The 20738-nt window shown below is 42.3% G+C and overlaps 1 protein-coding gene across 7 annotated transcripts; it reads right to left on the bottom strand.

Annotated features, from left to right (window-relative positions):
- Nucleotides 1-294: 294 nt before the first annotated feature.
- On the bottom strand, nt 295-16977 carry abcc10 (ATP-binding cassette, sub-family C (CFTR/MRP), member 10). Of its 7 annotated transcripts, none has more exons than XR_016485793.1 (22): nt 16711-16965; nt 15995-16196; nt 14334-15702; nt 13854-14081; nt 13402-13558; nt 13094-13245; nt 12908-12987; nt 12623-12794; nt 12281-12379; nt 11905-12094; nt 11714-11791; nt 11388-11521; nt 11108-11240; nt 10192-10384; nt 9164-9507; nt 8759-8928; nt 7876-8036; nt 7311-7564; nt 7007-7152; nt 1941-2038; nt 1636-1748; nt 295-1466 (listed from the first exon to the last, which is right to left on the bottom strand). XR_016485793.1 is itself a non-coding variant. In XM_021557084.3 (22 exons), the coding sequence occupies exons 2-22, from the start codon at nt 16183-16185 to the stop codon at nt 1331-1333; spliced, it is 4608 nt and encodes a 1535-aa protein (XP_021412759.3). In that variant the 5' UTR covers nt 16186-16196; nt 16711-16965; the 3' UTR covers nt 295-1330. The 7 variants fall into 7 exon arrangements, 5 of the variants coding, with proteins under 5 accessions (XP_021412759.3, XP_021412757.3, XP_090052065.1 ...); XM_021557084.3 differs by having other exon boundaries at nt 7876-7994; nt 11336-11521; XM_021557082.3 differs by having other exon boundaries at nt 11336-11521.
- Nucleotides 16978-20738: the final 3761 nt, after the last annotated feature.

Here is a 20738-nt window from a genome sequence, read left to right on the forward strand (position 1 = left end):
ATTATAAGGCACAACAATGAAGGTGTGGCATGATCTAGGGATTACGACTTGAATAGAACTAATTTATGAGACATCATAACATTCTTACTGTGTAACCATACCTTTAAGGTGGGGCTACTCCTTCCAATTACCATTAAATGACAATTATGTAATCGCACTAACATTTTGATGAACCCAAACTCAACAAAATAATAACATGAGATGTGTAAATCATAGAAATTTGACGATTATGACGATTGTCATAATGATGTTCAAGCAAACTCAATAAATCTAAAAAGTGACCAGACGTGTAAAACCAGTGCAGCCATTTTATTTAGAATATGTTACACCTTCATATTACTGTACATGAGAGTACTGACCACTACTGAAAACGCTGCATGTAAAGGCGATTCTCCCTGAGATGTTCTCTCTTACAGTATATTACAAAACAGAAACATTCTCAAATGACTGATATACAGTAGTTCTGCTACAGAATGGCTTGAAATCCTCAGACGTAACAATATTGTGAGGAGCTTCCAAACAAATGTGCTCTGTGTGAATGGTAAACAAATAGAAAAATAGTAACTTTAAATTGTCTTGATTTATCACAAATTATATTTGTCTGTAGCACGTCCGTACAGAAAACAGTGTGTAAACATGTGTTTTATCTATGTGAAGAATGTCCATTATTGTGCACTCTAGCTATACAGATCATACTGCCAACAGACCAGGTGCAAAAGGAATCTCAGACATTCATAAATGATTGACGATGCTGCAAAGTGAATGACTGACTTGTCTAGGAAGACAACTTTTCAGTCCAAATCATTATAGCGCTATAAAATACTCACTTCATACAAAAGCAATTAAAGTACTTTTTCATTGTTTCTTCATTACCTCTGTGCTGTTGACACCGACAGTTCTTTCGTACCACATTAACGTGTTTCATGAATAAAAAGCAGAGAAATTCCACATGACGCCCAGGTTAGAAAATTAACCGGACTTCCTAAAATGTAGTAAAAGAATAATCTCGCTCGGGTTGGTCTATTCAGACCGTACTCTCTGAGGTCAAATGTCAGTCGGTGGGCCTCAAGGCAGAAGTTGCCGCCCTTAACTACAGATCTAGGATCAAATTACCCTACAACAAATCCTAACCTTAACGATCATGGGGATAAAAAAAATTATAATCTGACCCTGGACCAGTAATTATTATAGTGCCAACTTCTACCACCTCCATTGGACGGGTGGTTGGTTGGTCCACAGAGTCTGACCACCACTGGCCTCCTGTGGGGAAACAGAGAGAGATCCCCATTGACATTTCCCATTGTCATTAGTCCTCTGATAGCTTCTCTTCTCACTCTCCCCTCCCGCCAACCAGCTTGCAGAAAATGGAGTCGTCTCTTTGGCACAGATCAGCAGGGGTATCAAACTCCACCACCTTCCCAGAATGCATCACCAGCACCCTGTCTGAGTCCATGATGGTGTTGATTCTGGTGACAGAGAAAGAGAAAATCAAGGTGTCACTTTATTAAACTAGGACATCAAATTACGTTAAAAATGTACCATAAAAACTCAAGTTATGTATAATTCGTATAATGTATAATGTCTACTAAAGAACTTAAGATCATTATGTAAAGTTGTGTTCACTGAATCATTTACCTATGGGCAATGGTGAGGACGGTCTTGTCTTGAAACTTCTCTCTGATTGTCTGCTGTAGCAGTTTGTCAGTCTTTTGGTCAACGCTGGCTGTAGCTTCGTCAATGCACAGAATCTATAGAGAGGAAACAATGGTTGAGAAATAAAGCTATGCTAGTAATTGATATGGATGGTTGAATTCAAAGCCATGTTTGTAATTTATACGGATGGTTGACAATTCAAAGCCATGTTAGTAATTGGTATGGATGGATGAATTCAAAGCCATGTTAGCAATCGATATGGATGGATGGTGTGGGCTGGTTCTTACATTAGCTTCAGTCAGCAGAGCCCTGGCCAGACACAGCAGCTGTCTCTGTCCCAGAGAGAGAGACTTGCCCCGCTCTCCCACCTCAGCACCTAGACCACCTAAGATACACAAATACACTCACAGAGGTTAGTGAGGCCACCTGACCAAACTCTTACAGACACAAACATGAACTAATTACTACCTTCACTCTCTTCCTTTCCTCACTCTCCTTTACTTCCTTGTTCTTTCACTCTCACTTGGTTTGATACCAGGGGTGAAAGTAGAATTCATTTCTTACCACACAGGACATACCACGTTTTTAACATTTTTAAATGGGTCTAATCTAGGGCTGTGGCGGTCATGACATTTTGTGATTTTAAAGCAAATAACTGCCTGTCTCACAGTAATTGACCGTTAATTGACCGTTATTAAACACATTTGGCATCTCCTGGCTTCCACACCGATGCAGACCTTTGGAACCTCTACATGTTTTAATAAGTCCATGTAATATAACCTACACCATCACAATAAATCCATGTAATATAACCTACACCATCACAATAAATCCATGTAATATAACCTACACCATCACAATAAATCCATGTAATATAACCTACACCATCACAATAAATCCATGTAATATAACCTACACCATCACAATAAATCCATGTAATATAGCCTACACCATCACAATAAATCCATGTAATATAACCTACACCATCACAATAAATCCATGTAATATAACCTACACCATCACAATAAATCCATGTAATATAACCTACACCATCACAATAAATCCATGTAATATAACCTACACCATCACAATAAATCCATGTAATATAACCTACACCATCACAATAAATCCATGTAATATAGCCTACACCATCACAATAAATCCATGTAATATAACCTACACTATCACAATAAATCAATGTAATATAACCTACACCATCACAATAAATCCATGTAATATAACCTACACCATCACAATAAATCCATGTAATATAGCCTACACCATCACAATAAATCCATGTAATATAACCTACACCATCACAATAAATCCATGTAATATAGCCTACACCATCACAATAAATCCATGTAATATAGCCTACACCATCACAATAAATCCATGTAATATAACCTACACCATCACAATAAATCCATGTAATATAACCTACACCATCACAATAAATCCATGTAATATAACCTACACATCACAATAAATCCATGTAATATAACCTATACCATCACAATAAATCCATGTAATATAGCCTACACCTTCACAATAAATCCATGTAATATAACCTACACCATCACAATAAATCCATGTAATATAACCTACACCATCACAATAAATCCATGTAATATAGCCTACACCATCACAATAAATCCATGTAATATAGCCTACACCATCACAATAAATCCATGTAATATAACCTACACCATCACAATAAATCCATGTACTATAACCTACACCATCACAATAAATCCATGTAATATAGCCTACACCATCACAATAAATCCATGTAATATAACCTACACCATCACAATAAATCCATGTAATATAACCTACACCATCACAATAAATCCATGTAATATAACCTACACCATCACAATAAATCCATGTAATATAGCCTACACCATCACAATAAATCCATGTAATATAGTCTACCTACACCATCACAATAAATCCATGTAATATAACCTACACCATCACAATAAATCCATGTAATATAACCTACACCATCACAATAAATCCATGTAATATAACCTACACCATCACAATAAATCCATGATTTATTTTAGACAGGTCTAAAGAAACATGGTATTAAGAAAATGTAGTCTGTTTCAGAAGAACAGAATAGTATACTCTGAGTTGTCATTATGTTAGGCCCTGATCTGGCGATGCCATATGGCTGTGGGCTACACTAGTTCATTTAGCAGACAAGATTTGCTTAGAATTCCGTGGCATGATTTTATAGTATGAAGAATTCAATTGAACATAGCTGAATAAAATAGAAAGGATGCTTTCTCCAGACGATTTCTAAAGGGAGTACACGGCAGTAGGCTATAAGCACGAATGTTCCAAAATGCAATCAATTAGCAGGGAAAACGCCATTCTCAAAAGTGACCATAATGCGATTATGCATGTAATTCTTTATTATAAAAAGGTGAATTTTTATGGTGAAAATGATTTTCCCCAAATGTGTAGCTCACGCACTGCCCATGTATGTACGTTAGGCTCTACACCGGTTGTAAAAACGGATGAATGAGCTTAAATTTTAAGAAGTTATTTGGCCACTTTAGTTGTGATTCAAACCTTATCAAAACATATAGGCCTATGGGCTAGGCTACAGGAGTTGTTTCTTGCCTTAATGCACACAAGTGGGATCATTCACAAGTGAAGGGCTAATAATGTCACCCATTAGACTATTCTTGATTTATTCTTGCCTTTACATATACTAAATAATATGTGTCAAATTAGTTTTCATTTAGAATGGACCATTATCATGGACCGGTCTCGGAACAGGGGCAGGGGGAAAAATACATGTCATCTATGCGCTTAAATAGCGAATGGAGTTTTCCCGTGGTTCATTTTAATGCCAGCCAGGTAGGCTATACTTCTGTTTTAAAGCAAAGCAATGTGTTTAATATTAGGAAAGCCTAGCCTATAGAAAGCTGATGGCCTCTATTAAAAAGAGGATCCCATCAAAACACTTTTCTCCCGCAATTGCATAGCCTATAGAAATGTTGCGCAACATGAGCTCATCGATTACGTTTGCATTGATGTCAGAGTGATTAGAAGGACAATAGAGTACCAGGCAGTTAGCTAGTTTGGTAGGCTACTAGTGATCATCAGCAGTATCAGAGCTTGGAGAAGCATAGTTACCATGACTAAACGGTTACGTGGAATTTGACTGCGTTCCTGGCTCGGGACTGCCGGTGTGGCGGTAATATGTTCAGCACTAGTCTAATCATAGAATGACACATAAACTCATCAAAAAATAAACATCCTCTCACTGGCAACTGCGTTTATTTTCAGCAAACTTAACATGTGTAAATATTTGTATGAACATAAGATTCAACAACTGAGACATAAACCGAACAAGTTCCACAGACATGTGACTCACAGAAATGGAATAATGTGTCCCTGAACAGGGGGGGGGGGGGGGGGGGTGGGGTTCAAAATCAAAAGTAATAGTCAATGCAGCTGGTGGCCACACCAGATACTAAGTACTGCAGTGCATCTCTCTTCATGGACTGCACCAGATTTGCCAGTTCTTGCTGTGAGATGTTACCCCACTCTTCCACCAAGGCACCTGCAAGTTCCCGGACATTTCTGGGGGGGAATGGCCCTAGCCCTCACCCTCCGATCCAACAGGCCCCAGACGTGCTCAATGGGATTGAGATCTGGGCTCTTCGCTGGCCATGGCAAAACACTGACATTCCTGTCTTGCAGGAAATCAGCCATACTGCTCGTTCTGTGCGTGGTGGCATTGTCATGCTGGAGGGTCATGTCAGGATGAGCCTGCAGGAAGGGTACCACATGAGGGAGGAGGATGTCTTCCCTGTAACACACAGCGTTGAGATTGCCTGCAATTACAACAAGCTCAGTCCGACAATCCTGTGACACACCGCTCCAGACCATGACGGACCCTCCACCTCCAAATCGATCCCGCTCAAGAGTACAGGCCTCGGTGTAACGCTCATTCCTTCAACGATAAACATGACTCCGACCATCACCCCTGGTGAGACAAAACCGTGACTCGTCAGTGAAGAGCACTTTTTGCCAGTTCTGTCTGGTCAACCGACGGTGGGTTTGTGCCCATAGGTGACGTTGTTGTCTGGTGAGGACCTGCCTTACAACAGGCCTACAAGCCATCAGTCCAGCCTCTCTCAGCCTACTGCGGACAGTCTGAGCACTGATGAAGGGATTGTGAGTTCCTGGTGTAACTCGGGAAGTTGTTGTTGCCATCCTGTACCTGTCCCGTCCCGCAGGTGTGATGTTCGGATGTACCAATCCTGTGCAGGTGTTCTTACACGTGGTCTGCCACTGTCTCTCTTGTCTCCCTGTAGCGCTGTCTTAGGCGTCTCACAGTACGAACATTGCACTTTATGTCCCTGGACACATCTGCAGTCCTCATGCCTCCTTGCAGCATGCCTAAGGCACGTTCACACAGATGAACAGGGACCCTGTGCATCTTTCTTTTGGTGTTTTTCAGAGTCAGTAGAAAGGCCTCTTTAGTGTCCTAAGTTTTCATAACTGTGACCTTAATTGCCTACCGTCTGTAAGCTGTTAAGTGTCTTAACGACCGTTCCACAGGTGCATGCTCATTAATTGTTTATGGTTCTTCCTGGTTCATTGAACAAGCAAGGGAAACAGTGTTTAAACCTTTTACAATGAAGATCTGTGAAGTTATTTGGATTTTTACAAATTATCTTTGAAAGACAGGGTCCTGAAAAAGGGACATTTCTTTTTTTGCTGAGTTTAGATGCATAGATTACATATAGAATCCCTGTTAACTTTGAATGTGGCATAAAAACAACCAGTCATGAGGTTTTCACACGCACGTTTGGCCACACATAATATAATTCCAGCATCCACCTGCAATTTGCTGAATGGAAAGACAAATCTGTTACAAAAAAAAATAAAAGTGTAATGACATTCAGCGATTGTCATTAGGCCCACTACACTTGTATCCCGAAATGATGCATCCAATGCTGTACGCACGCATCTCGGTCACTTATCTCCGCCTTTCCAACATTTTAGTGTTTTCTTCGAACCACAGCGCAATACGGACTCGCTCATTTTCATGCAGCCGACATGCGGTAATGTTAAATAATGGTATAATTGAATATAGTTTTCTTGGCATTTCCTTTAAATTATTGCGATGGGTCACGTTTTACTGGTATGACGTACCCCCACTATTTATTTTGTTGGTACCGGAATGTAGCGGCTTACTTTCACCCTCTCATTTGCATAATTTTTCATCATCTCCCTTCTATCACCATCACAATCTCCCTCCTCTACTGTCCTCAATCCTCTCTTCCCCCACTCTTTCTCTCCCACCCTCCCTCTCTCTCACCGATGCGGTTGATGACAGGGTTGAGGTGACAGTGTTCCAGGGCCTCCAGTAGCCGGGGGTCAGGGTGACGTCCACATGGGTCCAGGTTCTCTCTCACTGTCCCGCTGAACAGGAATGGGTCCTGGGGGATGATGGCCAGTTTGGACCTGAAGGGGGAGCCACAAATAAAGTGTAAAAAAATTCATCAAATTCAAATTCATCACCTATAAAGAGCTTTTATTACAGATGCACAGATCCCCATCATTATCAGTTGAAAAAAAAAAGTTAAAATCATATCACCACCATCATCTCTTAATCCTCTCACCTGAGCTGGGCCAGTCCCACCTGGCTGGTGTCCACTCCATCCAGTAAGATCTGACCCTGGTTCAGCTCCACCATGCGGAAGAGGGCCAGGAACAGGGTCGACTTGCCTGAGCCCGTCCGGCCTACCACCCCCACCTTCTCCCCAGGCCGGACCACCAGGCTCACCCCGTCCAGGGCATTAGGCAGCCCCTCTCTGTAGGACAGCACGGCCCCACGGAACTCCACCCAACCCTGCTCCGGCCACGAGGTGGGCACCTATGGTAAAGACGGAAGTAGATGGGTCCTCAGTCATTTAACAAATGTACTTGTTTTCTATTCCCCTGAATGGCCACTTCAGTAAGAAGTAACTGACCAGGCTAAAATACCCAAAGAACTTGAACAAATAGATGTAGTAATTTTAGAAATAACACCTATCCAACACCTCATAAAGACAGCTACTGAAAACCTGCCACATAACCTTCTAAAAGGTCTACAGAGTGGCTTACACTTCTGAAAAGAAAAAAAGCCTCAATGGGGTGCAACTGAGTAGCATGCTATAAGACACATGTCCTCACAGGACTCCTCACCTGTGGGTTGCTGTGTTGTGGCTCAGTGGGCAGGGTGGTGGAGTACTCCTCGGTGCGCTCCACACTCACCAGCTGCATCTCTGTCTGGGTAAAGTTGAAGATGAGGCCTGACAGCAGGCCTGTGATGGACAGAGCATAGGACAGGGACAGACCCACCAGACCTGGCAGGGAGAACAACCATTGGACAAACAGTTGTTATTAAGGCCTAGGCACAGCAAACAAGACATACACTGAGTATACTCTATACAAAACAATATTGCCCTCAGAACCGCCTCAATTCGTCGGGGCATGGACTCTATAAGGTGTCGATAGCATTCCACAGGGATGCTGGCCCATGTTGACTCCAATGCTTTCCACAGTTGTGTCAAGTTGGCTGGATGTCCTTTGGGTGGTGGACCATTCTTGATACACACTGGAAACTGTTGCGCGTAGAAAAACCCAGCAGCGTTGCAATTCTTGACACAAACGGAGCACCTGGCACCTACTACAGTACCCTGTTCAAAAGGCACTTAAATATTTCGTCTTGCCCATTCATCCTCTGAATGGCACACATACACAATCCATGTCTCAATTTTCTCAAGGCTTAAAAATCCTTCTTAAACCTGTCTCCTCCCCTTCATCAACACTGATTGAAGTTGATTTAAAAAGTGACATTAATAAGGGATCATAGCTAACACCTGGATTCACCTGGTCAGTCTACGTCATGGAAAGAGGTGTTCTTAATGTTTTGTATACTCAAAGTACATGTACTGATACTATTTCTAGATTCTCCTCTACAGCAGCCTCAACAACTAGTAGACATCAACAGTGTAATCAAGGCCTGTGTTGTGCTAAACCTGTGCTGACTATGGGACACATGCTAACATGCTAGCTGGGTGCTCACCCGGGTCGATGGATTTGAACTGGTGCTGGACGACGGCGATCACGCTGATGCCCGTCACCACGACAACGCCGATCATCTGCAGGCGGATGTCCAGCCACTGCATGGCGGCGTTGCTAAGGAACAGACAGCGCTGGTTCTGCTCCAGACGCCTCTCGTTCTCCTCCTCAAATCTAGAGCCACAACAGACAGACGGAGAACATGAACCTCCTTCCAAAAAAACAACAACTATGTTTTGGCTTGGACCTTGGACTGGTCCTAGAGAGGTACAAGTTGAGCCGGCTTTTGTGCAAGCTCAGATCTAACCGCTAACACCCCTGATTCAACTAGCCAAATCAAGGTTGGTAACCACCAGATCTAGAGTGGGTCCAAAATATAAATTCCTCATTCTAACTTTACCGTCCTCACCTGGAGGCACTGGAACTTGCTCGGATGGTACCGAGGCCACTCAGCGTCTCAGAGAAATGTGAATAAACCGGCGAGAGGGTGAGGCTGCACAGACGCTTCAGGTCTCTGGATGTGTGTCGGTAGAAGCGCTGTGTGAGGTGGTAGAGCAGGCCCAGGGGCAGCAGGGCCACTAGGAACCAGGGCAGGCCGTAGCTCATCACTACCAGCATGCCCAGCAGGCTGAAGATGCTAGCCAGCAGGATGTTGAGGAAGAAAGGGAGAGTGTCATCCACGCTGTACAGGTCGGAGGAGAAGCGGTTAAGGACACGGCCCAGCGGTGTAGTGTCGAAGAAGGTAACTGTAGCCTGGATTGATATAGAGAGAGGCGGGTCAGGGTTAGTTAGGTGTGTTTTTACTCTATCATGGAAATGTAAACAGTAAACACTACAAACACGTGTATTAAGGTAGTCTAGCAGTCTGAACCACTGCCTTCAGATCACATATATGGCTGCAGCATGGGTTTGAATCCGGACCAATGCCTTTTCAGCCTAAAACTATCTTTCCCACTGTCTCACCTCTATCCAATAAAGCATTTTTGTTTATGTACAAAATAATATACCTTTCAAATAAATACTACAACGTGTATAAAACATATATATATTTTTTTACAAACAGTACCCACCACTAGGAATGTGTGGACAAAACAAGTACACTGTAAATTATCTACAGAACATCAACTCTCACACAGTAGAGGCTGGAATGGATAATGGTTGGAATGGAGTCAATGGAGTGTTATCAACCACATGGAAACCACGTCTTTGAGATGTTTTATACCATTCCATTGACACCATTCCAGCCATTACTTTGAGCCATCCTCCCCTCAGCAGCCTCCACTGCTCTCACAGCATGAGTTGAACCGTGATCATTTTTCAGAAAAATCATAATTATGCTATAAAATGTAAAATACTGCTTTTGCATGATTGAAACCATGACCATGGTCATGACTAAACCAGTTTCCCGAGGGGTCAACTGAACAGAAGACGCTCAACCTTGAGGACTGTGTCAAGCAGCCTGTTGTGGACGACCGATGCTGCACGGATGCCTCCAAAGGCGAAGAGGAAGGCTCGGAAGGCGGTGAAGACCGTGTTGGCACCCGCAATGGAACAGTAAACTGTCAGATAGAACTTCACCTCCGAGCTCATGTTGGCGAAAGCTGTCGTTTCCATAATATTGACAGGGAACCTGGGGATAAAACACACATTTGAATCAATCTTGTCATGCGTGTGTGCTGCATCATGGAAGTCTCTGCGATTTGACACCTAATCCATTTACTGCACAATCTAAAGGATTTAGATTTAGAGGCTCTGTAATATCAATGGAGAGTACCTAAGTGTGACTTAAAGCAGTGTGGAGTCATAAGTGGTGATGGGTTCTGACTCCTAAACTTGAAATATGGAGTGCCATAGTCTGGTTTCTACACCAGAAGTAAATGGTTATCTGTAGCAGGAATGTATATGGTGGAGGCAGTTAAGCTTGGAATGTACTGAGTAAAGGAAAGGCAATCACACCGTTGCAGTCACTGATAAGGGTGGAGAGCTGTGGTTTAGTAAGGAATGTGGGGCAGAGGTCAGGTCAGATTAAGGGAGAAGGAACTGTTTATTGCCCGCATCACTTAACTTCCTGCCTAGCAATAAAGATGTCACGTTTAGAGAAGAGGAGGATACTTCACCCAAATTGGGGTATATATACTCGTGCTGGGGGAAACTCGTGCTGTTTTTGTCTGCTCAGCTGTCCGACCCTTTGGGTGAATAAACTTGGTTTGAGCTTTTATAGTTGCCCATCAGTTTTTGCCATGTTATTTAGAACCTAACAGTGGATTATATAAGAGGAATGACACTGCATATTCTGAGTAATTTAATCTTATCCAGTGTATCAGTCTCAACATTCTAACAACATCTAACTTACATTAGTCCTCCAGGAGAGAATAGCAGCAGGTGTGGTGAGCTGTAGGCAGGCAAGAGAACACTCTGGGTGGAACGATTGTTCTTTAGGTTAGAGATCCAGTGGGACAGCCACCAGTCAGACACATTCTTAGAGGCTGAGACAGAGACAGCAAAATGTCAAATTCATAAACAATCCAGCAAAGGCAACAGAAGTGTGATGTCATATTAAGGCGCCTGGTGGTAGCTGTACTTTGCATGAGGAGTAGGGACAGCAAGATGGAGACAGCCAAGGCCCCTCCTACCGCTCTCCAGTAGGTGTGGTAAACCTTCCAGGCCAGCCCGCCCACTGCCTTCTGCTCCTCCCTTGACAGTGAAGACTCCTCCTCCGCAAACAGCTCATTGGACGGACCCTGCTTCTCCTCTCGCTCAATGACATCTGATTCAAGTCAGAACGCAAATAAAAACACCTGCCAATTTTTCCATGGAGTGGTCCATCACTCAATTCAACAACAAGGTGTAGATAATAATCAAATGGACTTTCATTCCTCTGCATCAGTGATATTAGCACTGTGTTGCAAGCAATATATTCCAAAACACAACGCTAAGAGACATAAATGACTACTGGTACCTTTCTCCTTTGCATTACTGTCATTCTTCCGGTTCTTGGGCACTGCTTCTACCAAAGGAAGGACCTCTTCAGGTGTACCTATTTAAAACGAATGAGAAGGACAGAGAGTTTATTCAGACATATGCATTTGCACAGAAATGTAATTCATTATTCCATTATCAATTGAAGAACGTAAGGCCAGAGTTCACTACCTGTTTTAATAATTGTTCCATTGTCCATGAGAATCACCACATCAGCTTTGTCCACAAACTCTATGCGGTGGGTGCATAGGATTCTGGTCTTGCTCCTGAGGATCCCCATGATGCATCTCTCCATGAGGTGATGGGCCACGTCAGAGTCTACTGCTGCCAGTGGATCGTCCAGGAGGAAAATGTCTTTCTCCTTGTTCGTTTAAAAGAGAGATTGACATTCAATACAAAAAGCAAATGATTTAATGTTTTCTGCCATCCATACTTCTAACCTGGCAAAAGCTTGCTTGTTAAATAAAGTTGGAGATTCACTGATACACAGTCTCTGTCTTTTCTAGATGGCTGTTGTGTTACCATGGATTCTGGTGAGGACTCTTACCATGTAAACAGCTCTGGCCAAGGCCAGGCGAGCTTTCTGTCCTCCACTCAGAGTCACTCCGTTCTCTCCCACCTCGGTCCTGTCCCCATTAGGTAGAATCTGGACAAACAAGACAATTCAGTCAAATATTATCAAATGCACCGAGTTTGTAATTTGTGTTTATTAACATTCATTGGTATATAACAAATATATTAGAGGTTGGTCAAGTAAAGTTTAGACTGGGCCCAAATAAAAATGGAACAAGGGATAAAGCTAGCATTGAGGTTGTCTATGAGGATAAGAGAGATTGAAGCAGAGAGAGAGAAACAAATAAAGAAAGTGAAAAAGAGAGGTGAGTCTCACATTGAGGTCGTCCGTGAGCGCACAGGCCTCCACCACGGCCTGGTAGAAAGAACTGTTGTAGTCCTTACCAAACAGGATGTTGTCCCGAACTGTTGCATGCTGGATCCACGGCTCCTGAGCGGCTAGACCAAACCCATCCTCCCTGCCCTGGACGTATACATCACCTCCACGCCTACAGAGGGAAGTAACAACTCAACGATAGATCCAAAAAGGTCATTGAAATAAACCAACAAAACAAATTTACTTGAGCTTTGTAAGCTTTGTAAATGAGGCAGTGAGCACTACCGGTTGAGTTCTCCAGTGATGGCTGCCAGTAAGGAGCTCTTCCCACAGCCCACCTTGCCCACCACAACAACTAGGGATCCCTGGCAGACAAGAAAAAAAAATACTACAACTTTGCTGTGATAAGATGGTAGACCCCATGATTTCCAAGCTGTATAGGTTACATAGTTTGTGATGCAGGGTACACACCTTAGTGATGGATAGGTTGAGGCTATGGAGCATCAGACTTCCTTTGGGGGATTCAGTATCAGAGCTTGTGGGGTGGTCTGGCCTCCCAGGCCCCTGCCATGAGAATATGCCCTGACTCATCACAATGGTGTCCTGGGGGTCCTCAGGGGCCACTGTAAGTTGGAGCCACAAAGTCAATGAAAAACATTTCATGCACATATTTGCATATCTCACTTTCATAGACACAGTTATTGCACATGTATTAATTAATAATGTATGTACAAGCAAAATGTACTTTATTTATGCTGAGCATGCACACACACACCTACCGAGACTGAAATATGCATCGAGGTCCTGGTTGGGAAGCTTGAGAAAGCGTTGGATACGGTCCAGGGACACCTTGGCCTCCAGGGTGCCGTTGATGACCCAGGGGAAGCTGTTGAGGGGGACGATCAGCATGCCCACTAGGGCCAGAGTGGTGAACACCTGCAATGGAGGAGGGAAAGTGTCCCTATTCGAATTAGTCTCATGCACCCACATCATCATTGTGTTCCTGGGTATCAGTTAGGTCTTTCAATAGCTAGTATGTCTGTTCCAATGTCCATTCTAGCATAGCTACCACTTGGAATGTTCTATCCGAAACATTACTTCATACAAGGTGGTATTGCTAGTGAGGACATTGGAACAGATTGATTGCAAAATATTTTGCTCACTTTTAAATGGAAACTACTATCGGATGAAGCACTCTAGTTTCACAAAATGAAATATGGACCATGCCTACCGTGGCTGCAGTGAGCTCATGGCCGAGCAGCACGTATGTGACAAAGGTGATGATAGATATGACTATGGGTAGAGATCCCCAGGTGTACACGCACACAGCATCCAGGTACTTAATGGCCTTGAGGTGGGACAGCTCTTGCCCCCGAAAATCTGCTATCTTCTGGGCAAAGTAGGCCTCCCAGTTGTAGAACTTGATGACTCGTATTCCAAAGAGGACCTCTGTCATTAGCTGGAAGGTAAGGACAGGGCAGACAGACGACATTGTTGAGCTCACATCTTTAGGTGAAACGTCTGCAAGCAGTTTCGCAGCTTGACATCGAAGACTTTTAATATAAAAGCTATAGAAGTTGTGTGTTGTAATTACTACTTCATTACTACTTAATAGCACTGCTCTAAACAATAAAAATAATAGCATTCATATAGGTGTTGCTATGGTTGGAGTGTTAAGATAAAAGTAGAAGATAGTCAAAGAATTTCTCACCTTGACACGACTATCCTTATGTGTGAGCATGTGCTTGTTATTCTCCATGATCTTCGAGGCCAGCACCTTATTGAGCGGCACCAGCAGCAGAGCCACACCCAGTCCTCCTAGGAAGGCCAAACCCACCTGCAGGTAGAGCAGGTAGAGGGCAATGGAGAACTGGAAGGGCAGACTCCACACCTCGTGGAAATTGTTGAAGAAGTTGATCACGTGGTCCGTGTCCGTGCTCATGAAGTTGACCACCTCGCCCAGGGTGAACCGCGCTGCCAGGCTGCCGCCACTGACCCGCAGTGCTTTCCCGTAGATGGCGGAGATGAGGGCGGCGCGCGCTGAGAGTGAGACCTTCGAGACTTCGAAGGCAAAGATGTTCCGGATAAGGGCAGAGAAGAAGGTGCTGAAGAAGAAGCCCGTGGCACACCAGGCCCCCTGGCTGACGGGGGCCCCCTCCTCTTCCATGTAGTACACCAGGCTGCTGAGGAGCAGGGGTCCTGCGAAGCTCAGCATGTTGCCCGCTAGCTTCAGCACACCAAGCAAGTAGTAGCGTAGCCCGAAGGCTTTGTGCAACACTTTTAACAGTCCTACCTCCTCCACTGCTATACCCTCCTGGAGGGGTGAAGTCCATGTTCTGTTCTGTAGGCTCTTGTTTGCAGGCCTGGGTGTAGTGTTCCTTCTCTGTGTTGCTTCCCTCTGTTGGCAGTCCTCCCAGCAGCGGAGGAAGTGTCGGCGCACTGCACTGGTGCGGAGCCTCCGGGGAAGGAGATAGACATTGCATGGCCTCTCCAGCTCCCCACGCCGGCCGCGCCTCAGTAGAGGGTTCAACCACAGGTACATCAGGCGGGAGATGAAGCTACTGCCATCCTCTGCCACCACCTCTCCCGTGTCCTGGTAGGAACTCTCTGGGATGAGGAGAGAGCTGTCTGCATCATTGACGGACATGGAGGTGTAACTCCCTTCACCGACGCAGGGAGCAACGAAGGCCAGGAGGTAGACCAGGAGAGAGAGTCCCCGGGTGACTGCGAGCACCAGCCGTGCCACTCTAAAGGGCTCCGCCAGGTCCAGGTAGGTGGCCTTATGGGCGTAAGCCAGCAGGGTGACCACCAGGTTAGGGATAGGCAACAGGACCAGCAGTAGTAACACAGAGGGACCCCTGGTTCTTCTATAGATGGACCTCTGGAGGACAAGCAGGGCCCCAAAGTGGACCAGCCATGCCAGGACGGCACATCCATCAGCCAGGATGTCCAGGTACATGTCCCCCCGGTGGAGGAGGACCACCAGGACCAAGTCCACCACGAAGAGCAGGGTCACCAGCAGGGCTGAGGCCACCCTGAGGCCCCAACCACACGGGGGAGAGGGCCGGAGGAGGCTGCATCTGTGTAATGCAAAAGGATAAAATGGTCGATGAACTGTCTGAAATATGGCCTGGCTAGATATAATAGATATAATAAAGATGCCAATCTACAGAAAGGGATCTAGTACAGAACTGAACTTACTGTTCTGGAGGTAGAAATCAAACATCTTTATTTTACCTAGGTACACGTAGGTACAATATGTGGGTCTGTATCGCATACTACTGTATGTGCTGTAGGATTAATAGTGGCCAGAATGTTTTAGCCTATGCCTTGTGATTTTGTGAGGGGCCTGACTGTGTGACCTAACATTACCTCTGAGCACTCAGGTAGCAGGCACTGAAGACGGCCACTACAGCGTGAGCCAGGGCTCCCAGAACCAGCTGGTTAAAACAGGGGCTGATGGCTCCATCCCGCCACACTGGGAACGGGTCAAGGGTGTCCGTGTGGCACAGGCCAGAGAACAACTCACTGGGGCCAAAATCAGCCACCACACCTCTCCCCATTCTCCAAGCATCTAGGGAAACGTTTATAAACATTGCAGATATCTATACTACTTCTGTAATTCGTTTTTCAGCCGGTCTGATCAAATCTGTCAGCAACACTTGCAGTTGACTACAACCAGGCCTACCGGTGTTTAGCTCGTCAAACAGGTTGGGCTTTTAAGGGTGAGTTCACATAGGCTACAACACAGTTCTGTACTAGCTAGTTACAGTACATATGTAGCTAAATGTTTTGTTTTGGCTGGTCATAAGAAATGTGTTTGTGTCTCTATAAGCAGTCTACCTCTATGATTCAGTTGTACATGGTCTAGCTAGCTAGCTAGCTGTCACTGTCACTAGTCAGCCACACTTGCTTAGGGGGACATTTGTAAACATTGGAATGAGTGGCTAGCAAATCTCTCACCAGCGGCGTGTGTTATTGTTCGTCAAGTTAATTAATCATTTCCTTTTGCATGATATAAAGCGTATATATAGCAAGACTCTCTCTGCAACTTGGGGTAACACAATTGTCAAGAAAAATTGAAATACCTGTTCACAGCTTTGGATTAATGGGGGAACGTAGCATCAGCAGTGTTACAACTTCCGGTCACGCGCCACATGTATGTTTTCTCCAAAGCACAGGGCGCATTGAATTCAATGCACTAAATATTGTATCTCTAAATGACAGGGGTTTACGAACCATAACTAAAAGAAAACCACTTTTTTATTTATTTTGTAAACACTCTAAAGCAAATTTCATTCTAATCCAGAAGACTCGCTCCTGCGATTCAGATTCTAGTTTTTGGAAATCACAATGGGGAAATACTGTTTATTATAGTCACGGGTCTTACCACTCAGCTGGTACTATGATATTGCCTCATACATTCAGAGGTGATATTTCAGAGTCTTGTATGTCCAAAGATGGGAGATGGGTTATATTGATCTCCAAACTAGATACGTGTTTTTTATTATATGCAATGTGTATAGGTACAACTCTTACCTCAAATAAGACTGATAAGCTTACTGAGCTGCAAAACAAGTACACAAATGCATGGCTTATAATAGCTGGAGACTTTAATGAAACACCTTATAACTCTTTAGATATATTTCCACCTAGAATAGCGCAAAGATCTCAGAATAGTGACATCATAACCTAATTTTGCAATAAACTGACAGTGATTGATGCATGGCGCTTCTTTAATACACACTTGAAACGAATACACCTATACCTGTGTAATAGGTAAACGATGGTCAAATCCACAATCCCATTTCCCCCCCACTTTTACAGTATGTACAAGTAAGCCATAAAACCTGCTCCTTTGACTGATCATACAATTATATTATTTAAGTTAAGAATGTTCAGAAAAATCCAGTGGCGTTCCAGAATACTGGAAATGTAATAATTCACTCCTAAATTATCCAGTCTTGAACAAGAGCTTAAAGAACTTGATCATTGACTCGTTTAATTTAAATTATTTTAGAACCAAAGCATGGAAGTAGCTGGGAAATATTTAAATTCAAAGTAAGATATATCGCTATTTCACGCAGTAAGGAATTAAAGTAGCAAAAATGTTTGAAAGAATATGAGTATATGAATAAATTGAATGTTCTTTTAGAAAAGCATATCCCTTCAGAAAAGGAAGAAACAGATCTGAATACATCTCGAATAGAACTAGATCAAATGTAAACTGATTTAGCTAATACCGACTTTATTAGATCAAGAGCAAAATGGGTTAGAGGGTGAAAAAAAAAGTAACTTTAAGAGAAAATCTCTTTCTGCCTTAAATATTGACAATACCTTGTGTAAAAACCCTAAGTGTAAGGCTCTGTATTTATTTTCTTAGTCAACTGTGTGTTCTGTTTCTTTGTATTCTTGAAGGTAGCCCTGTCTTCCGTTTTGACTCTACTAAGACATTTCCTAGCTCGTGTGTGAGAACCAGTTATAGCCTTCAGTCCTACTTTTGATTCACCTGCCTGTTTGCCTACCTGTGTATGACCATTGCCTGCCTGTGACCACGATTCCTGCCTTCTGCAAGGGCGAAATATAAATTGATAATTTTAGCATATGCTAATAGACTTAAAATGGGCTTAAACCGGCGTATTGTTGAAACCCAAATTGGTTTCATGAAAGGTCGCCACATCAACTGTGACATTGGGTTAGTTTGAGACTTGATTCAGTTTGATTCAGTTGACCCCGAGGCTATTATTTTATTCCTCGACTTTTTTGAAGCATTTGATACAATTCAACACAATGCTAATACTTTCGATGTGCACTTTCGGTTTCGGGACTAGTTTTGTCTCTGTTATCAATATGTTTTATAAAGATATGAAGTTACGATTAATCGTAACACATCTCAAATATTCCATGGTTGCCCTATTTCAGCGTTCTTATTAATTTTAAACAACCCTGAAATAAAGGGTATTTCAATATTTGGAAAATAAATACATATCTCAATTAGCAGACGATACCGCTCTGTTTCTAAAAGACAAGGGTCAAATGGCTTCTGCACTTAATGTTATCAAATCATTTCATTCTGCTTCTGGTCTGGAATTTCAATAATTGCAAAATATTGTCCCTGCATAATTTAAATGACCAATCTAATGAGAATATTCCAGTGAAAGATGCACATGGCGAAAAACCATATTGTCTGTCAACATCTCAATTTCTTTCAGAGATTAAAGAAAACGAAATCCATCTTTAATAACTGGCCCCAACATGACCTCTCTATTATTGGAAGGGTTTTATTGTTCAAAGCAGAGGGTCTGTCACGTTTTGTCTACCCTGCTCTATCCCTATTTGTAGCTGATCAAACCAGCAAGGATATCAAGAAAACTTTATATGGAAAAATAAACAACACAACCTTAAGAAGTCGGTAATATCAAACCAAAGAGCTGATGGTGGGTTTGAAGTACTAGATTGAATTGATATCAACAATATCTTCAAAGTAAACTGGATAAAAAGAGGCATGCTTAGCTCTGAATCTATATGGTACTTAAATTCCCTGTCATATTTTTATGAAATTGGGTGGTCTTTCATTTTTTTGGAAGTGCAACTATTCTCCAGCAAAATTACCCATCAAACTGTCCAAATTTCATAAACAAGCCCTTTCAGCCTGTCCACAACTTCTCCCCACACAAGACACTTCTGTGGAACAACAAAGATATTGTTGTTAAAAACAAGTATTTGTTCTTTCCTAAGTGGTTTGAAATAAATATTAGATCTGTGCTTGATTTATTTGATAGAGAAGGAAATATACTCTCGTATAGAAAGTTCTTACAAACATTTAACTTCCCAATACATTATAAATAATGTAATGCTATATGCAAATCAATACCTTCAGGACTTACTCAATTCATTCAATGTAATTTATGTTTTGGAGAATATGTCAAGATAGATACACAACTAATGTTCGAGGTTGCCCCCTGCTGGAAAATAAATGTAATAATACATTCATAAAATAACTTTTTAACTCCAAGGACAAGATCTCTCCTAGAGCGAAATTCTTCTTGAATGCATATATTACTGAAATTGAATGGATGAATGCTTGGTTGCTCCCTCACAAATTTTGTATGTCAAAAAAGTAAAAGCAGTCCACTTTAAAATCTTGCACAAAATATACCCTTGCAATAACTTGTCTAAATTCAAGGACTTAAGAGGACTATGCCTTTTCTGAAGGGAAAACTTCTTTATATGTGTGACTGAAATTATTTTGGAGCGAGTTAAGTATTTACATTTTTTATTTCATCAATAAGACCCATGTATTTACAATTAATTATATAATATGTTATTATTCAAATGAAAACAAAACTACTGAGTAAGTCGTTAATTTCTTCATTCTCTCTGGTAAATTGTATATACACAAAAACAAATATTTTAAATCTGTCCCCAAATGCAATATATTTTTACTTGAAATCCAATATTTAATAAATCTCTAGAATTAGTCAATAACAAAAAAAACACTGTATTCTTACAACTCTATCATAGGTTTGTACAACTGTAACCCCTGACCTTCTTACAGCTCTATCATAGGTTTGTACAACTGTAACCCCTGACCTTCTTATTTTATTTAAGGTACTTTAACGTTTGAAAGTAAATTGTTGTGATTTAATTTTTTTACTTTTAATGTTATTTTATGTTTCTTCCGAGAAAATATACGTGTAGTGATGTCCTATGTTTTTTTGTTGTTATTGTATTGTAATTAGAAATGTTATGATACGATTTTTTTTAAATACCCCAAAAAGTATATATTTATTTACAAAAAAACAGGGAGCGTTCGCAATTGTATGCAGTTGGTGAAGTCTTCTTCTTCGGTGGGGTTTATAGGCGGTTGGCATCCAACGTTATGGTGCATTACCGCCGTTTACTGTACTGGAGTGTGGGCCAGGTACAGGAAGAAACTGAATCCTACTTGCCAGCTCCGTTGCTCTTGAAAAAAATAATAACATATTTGAGACTATATCTAATGATGTTCTACTCAATATACTATTTAAACTAATTTCCTGTATCCCCTTCTCCCTCATACTAGATCTCAGCCTCTTTCCCTCTGATAATACCCACACTGTGGCAAAACATGCTC

Source organism: Oncorhynchus mykiss, chromosome 13 (assembly GCF_057628025.1).
Source record: "Oncorhynchus mykiss isolate SJ-2025 chromosome 13, ASM5762802v1, whole genome shotgun sequence".
NCBI classification, from domain to species: Eukaryota; Metazoa; Chordata; class Actinopteri; order Salmoniformes; family Salmonidae; genus Oncorhynchus; species Oncorhynchus mykiss.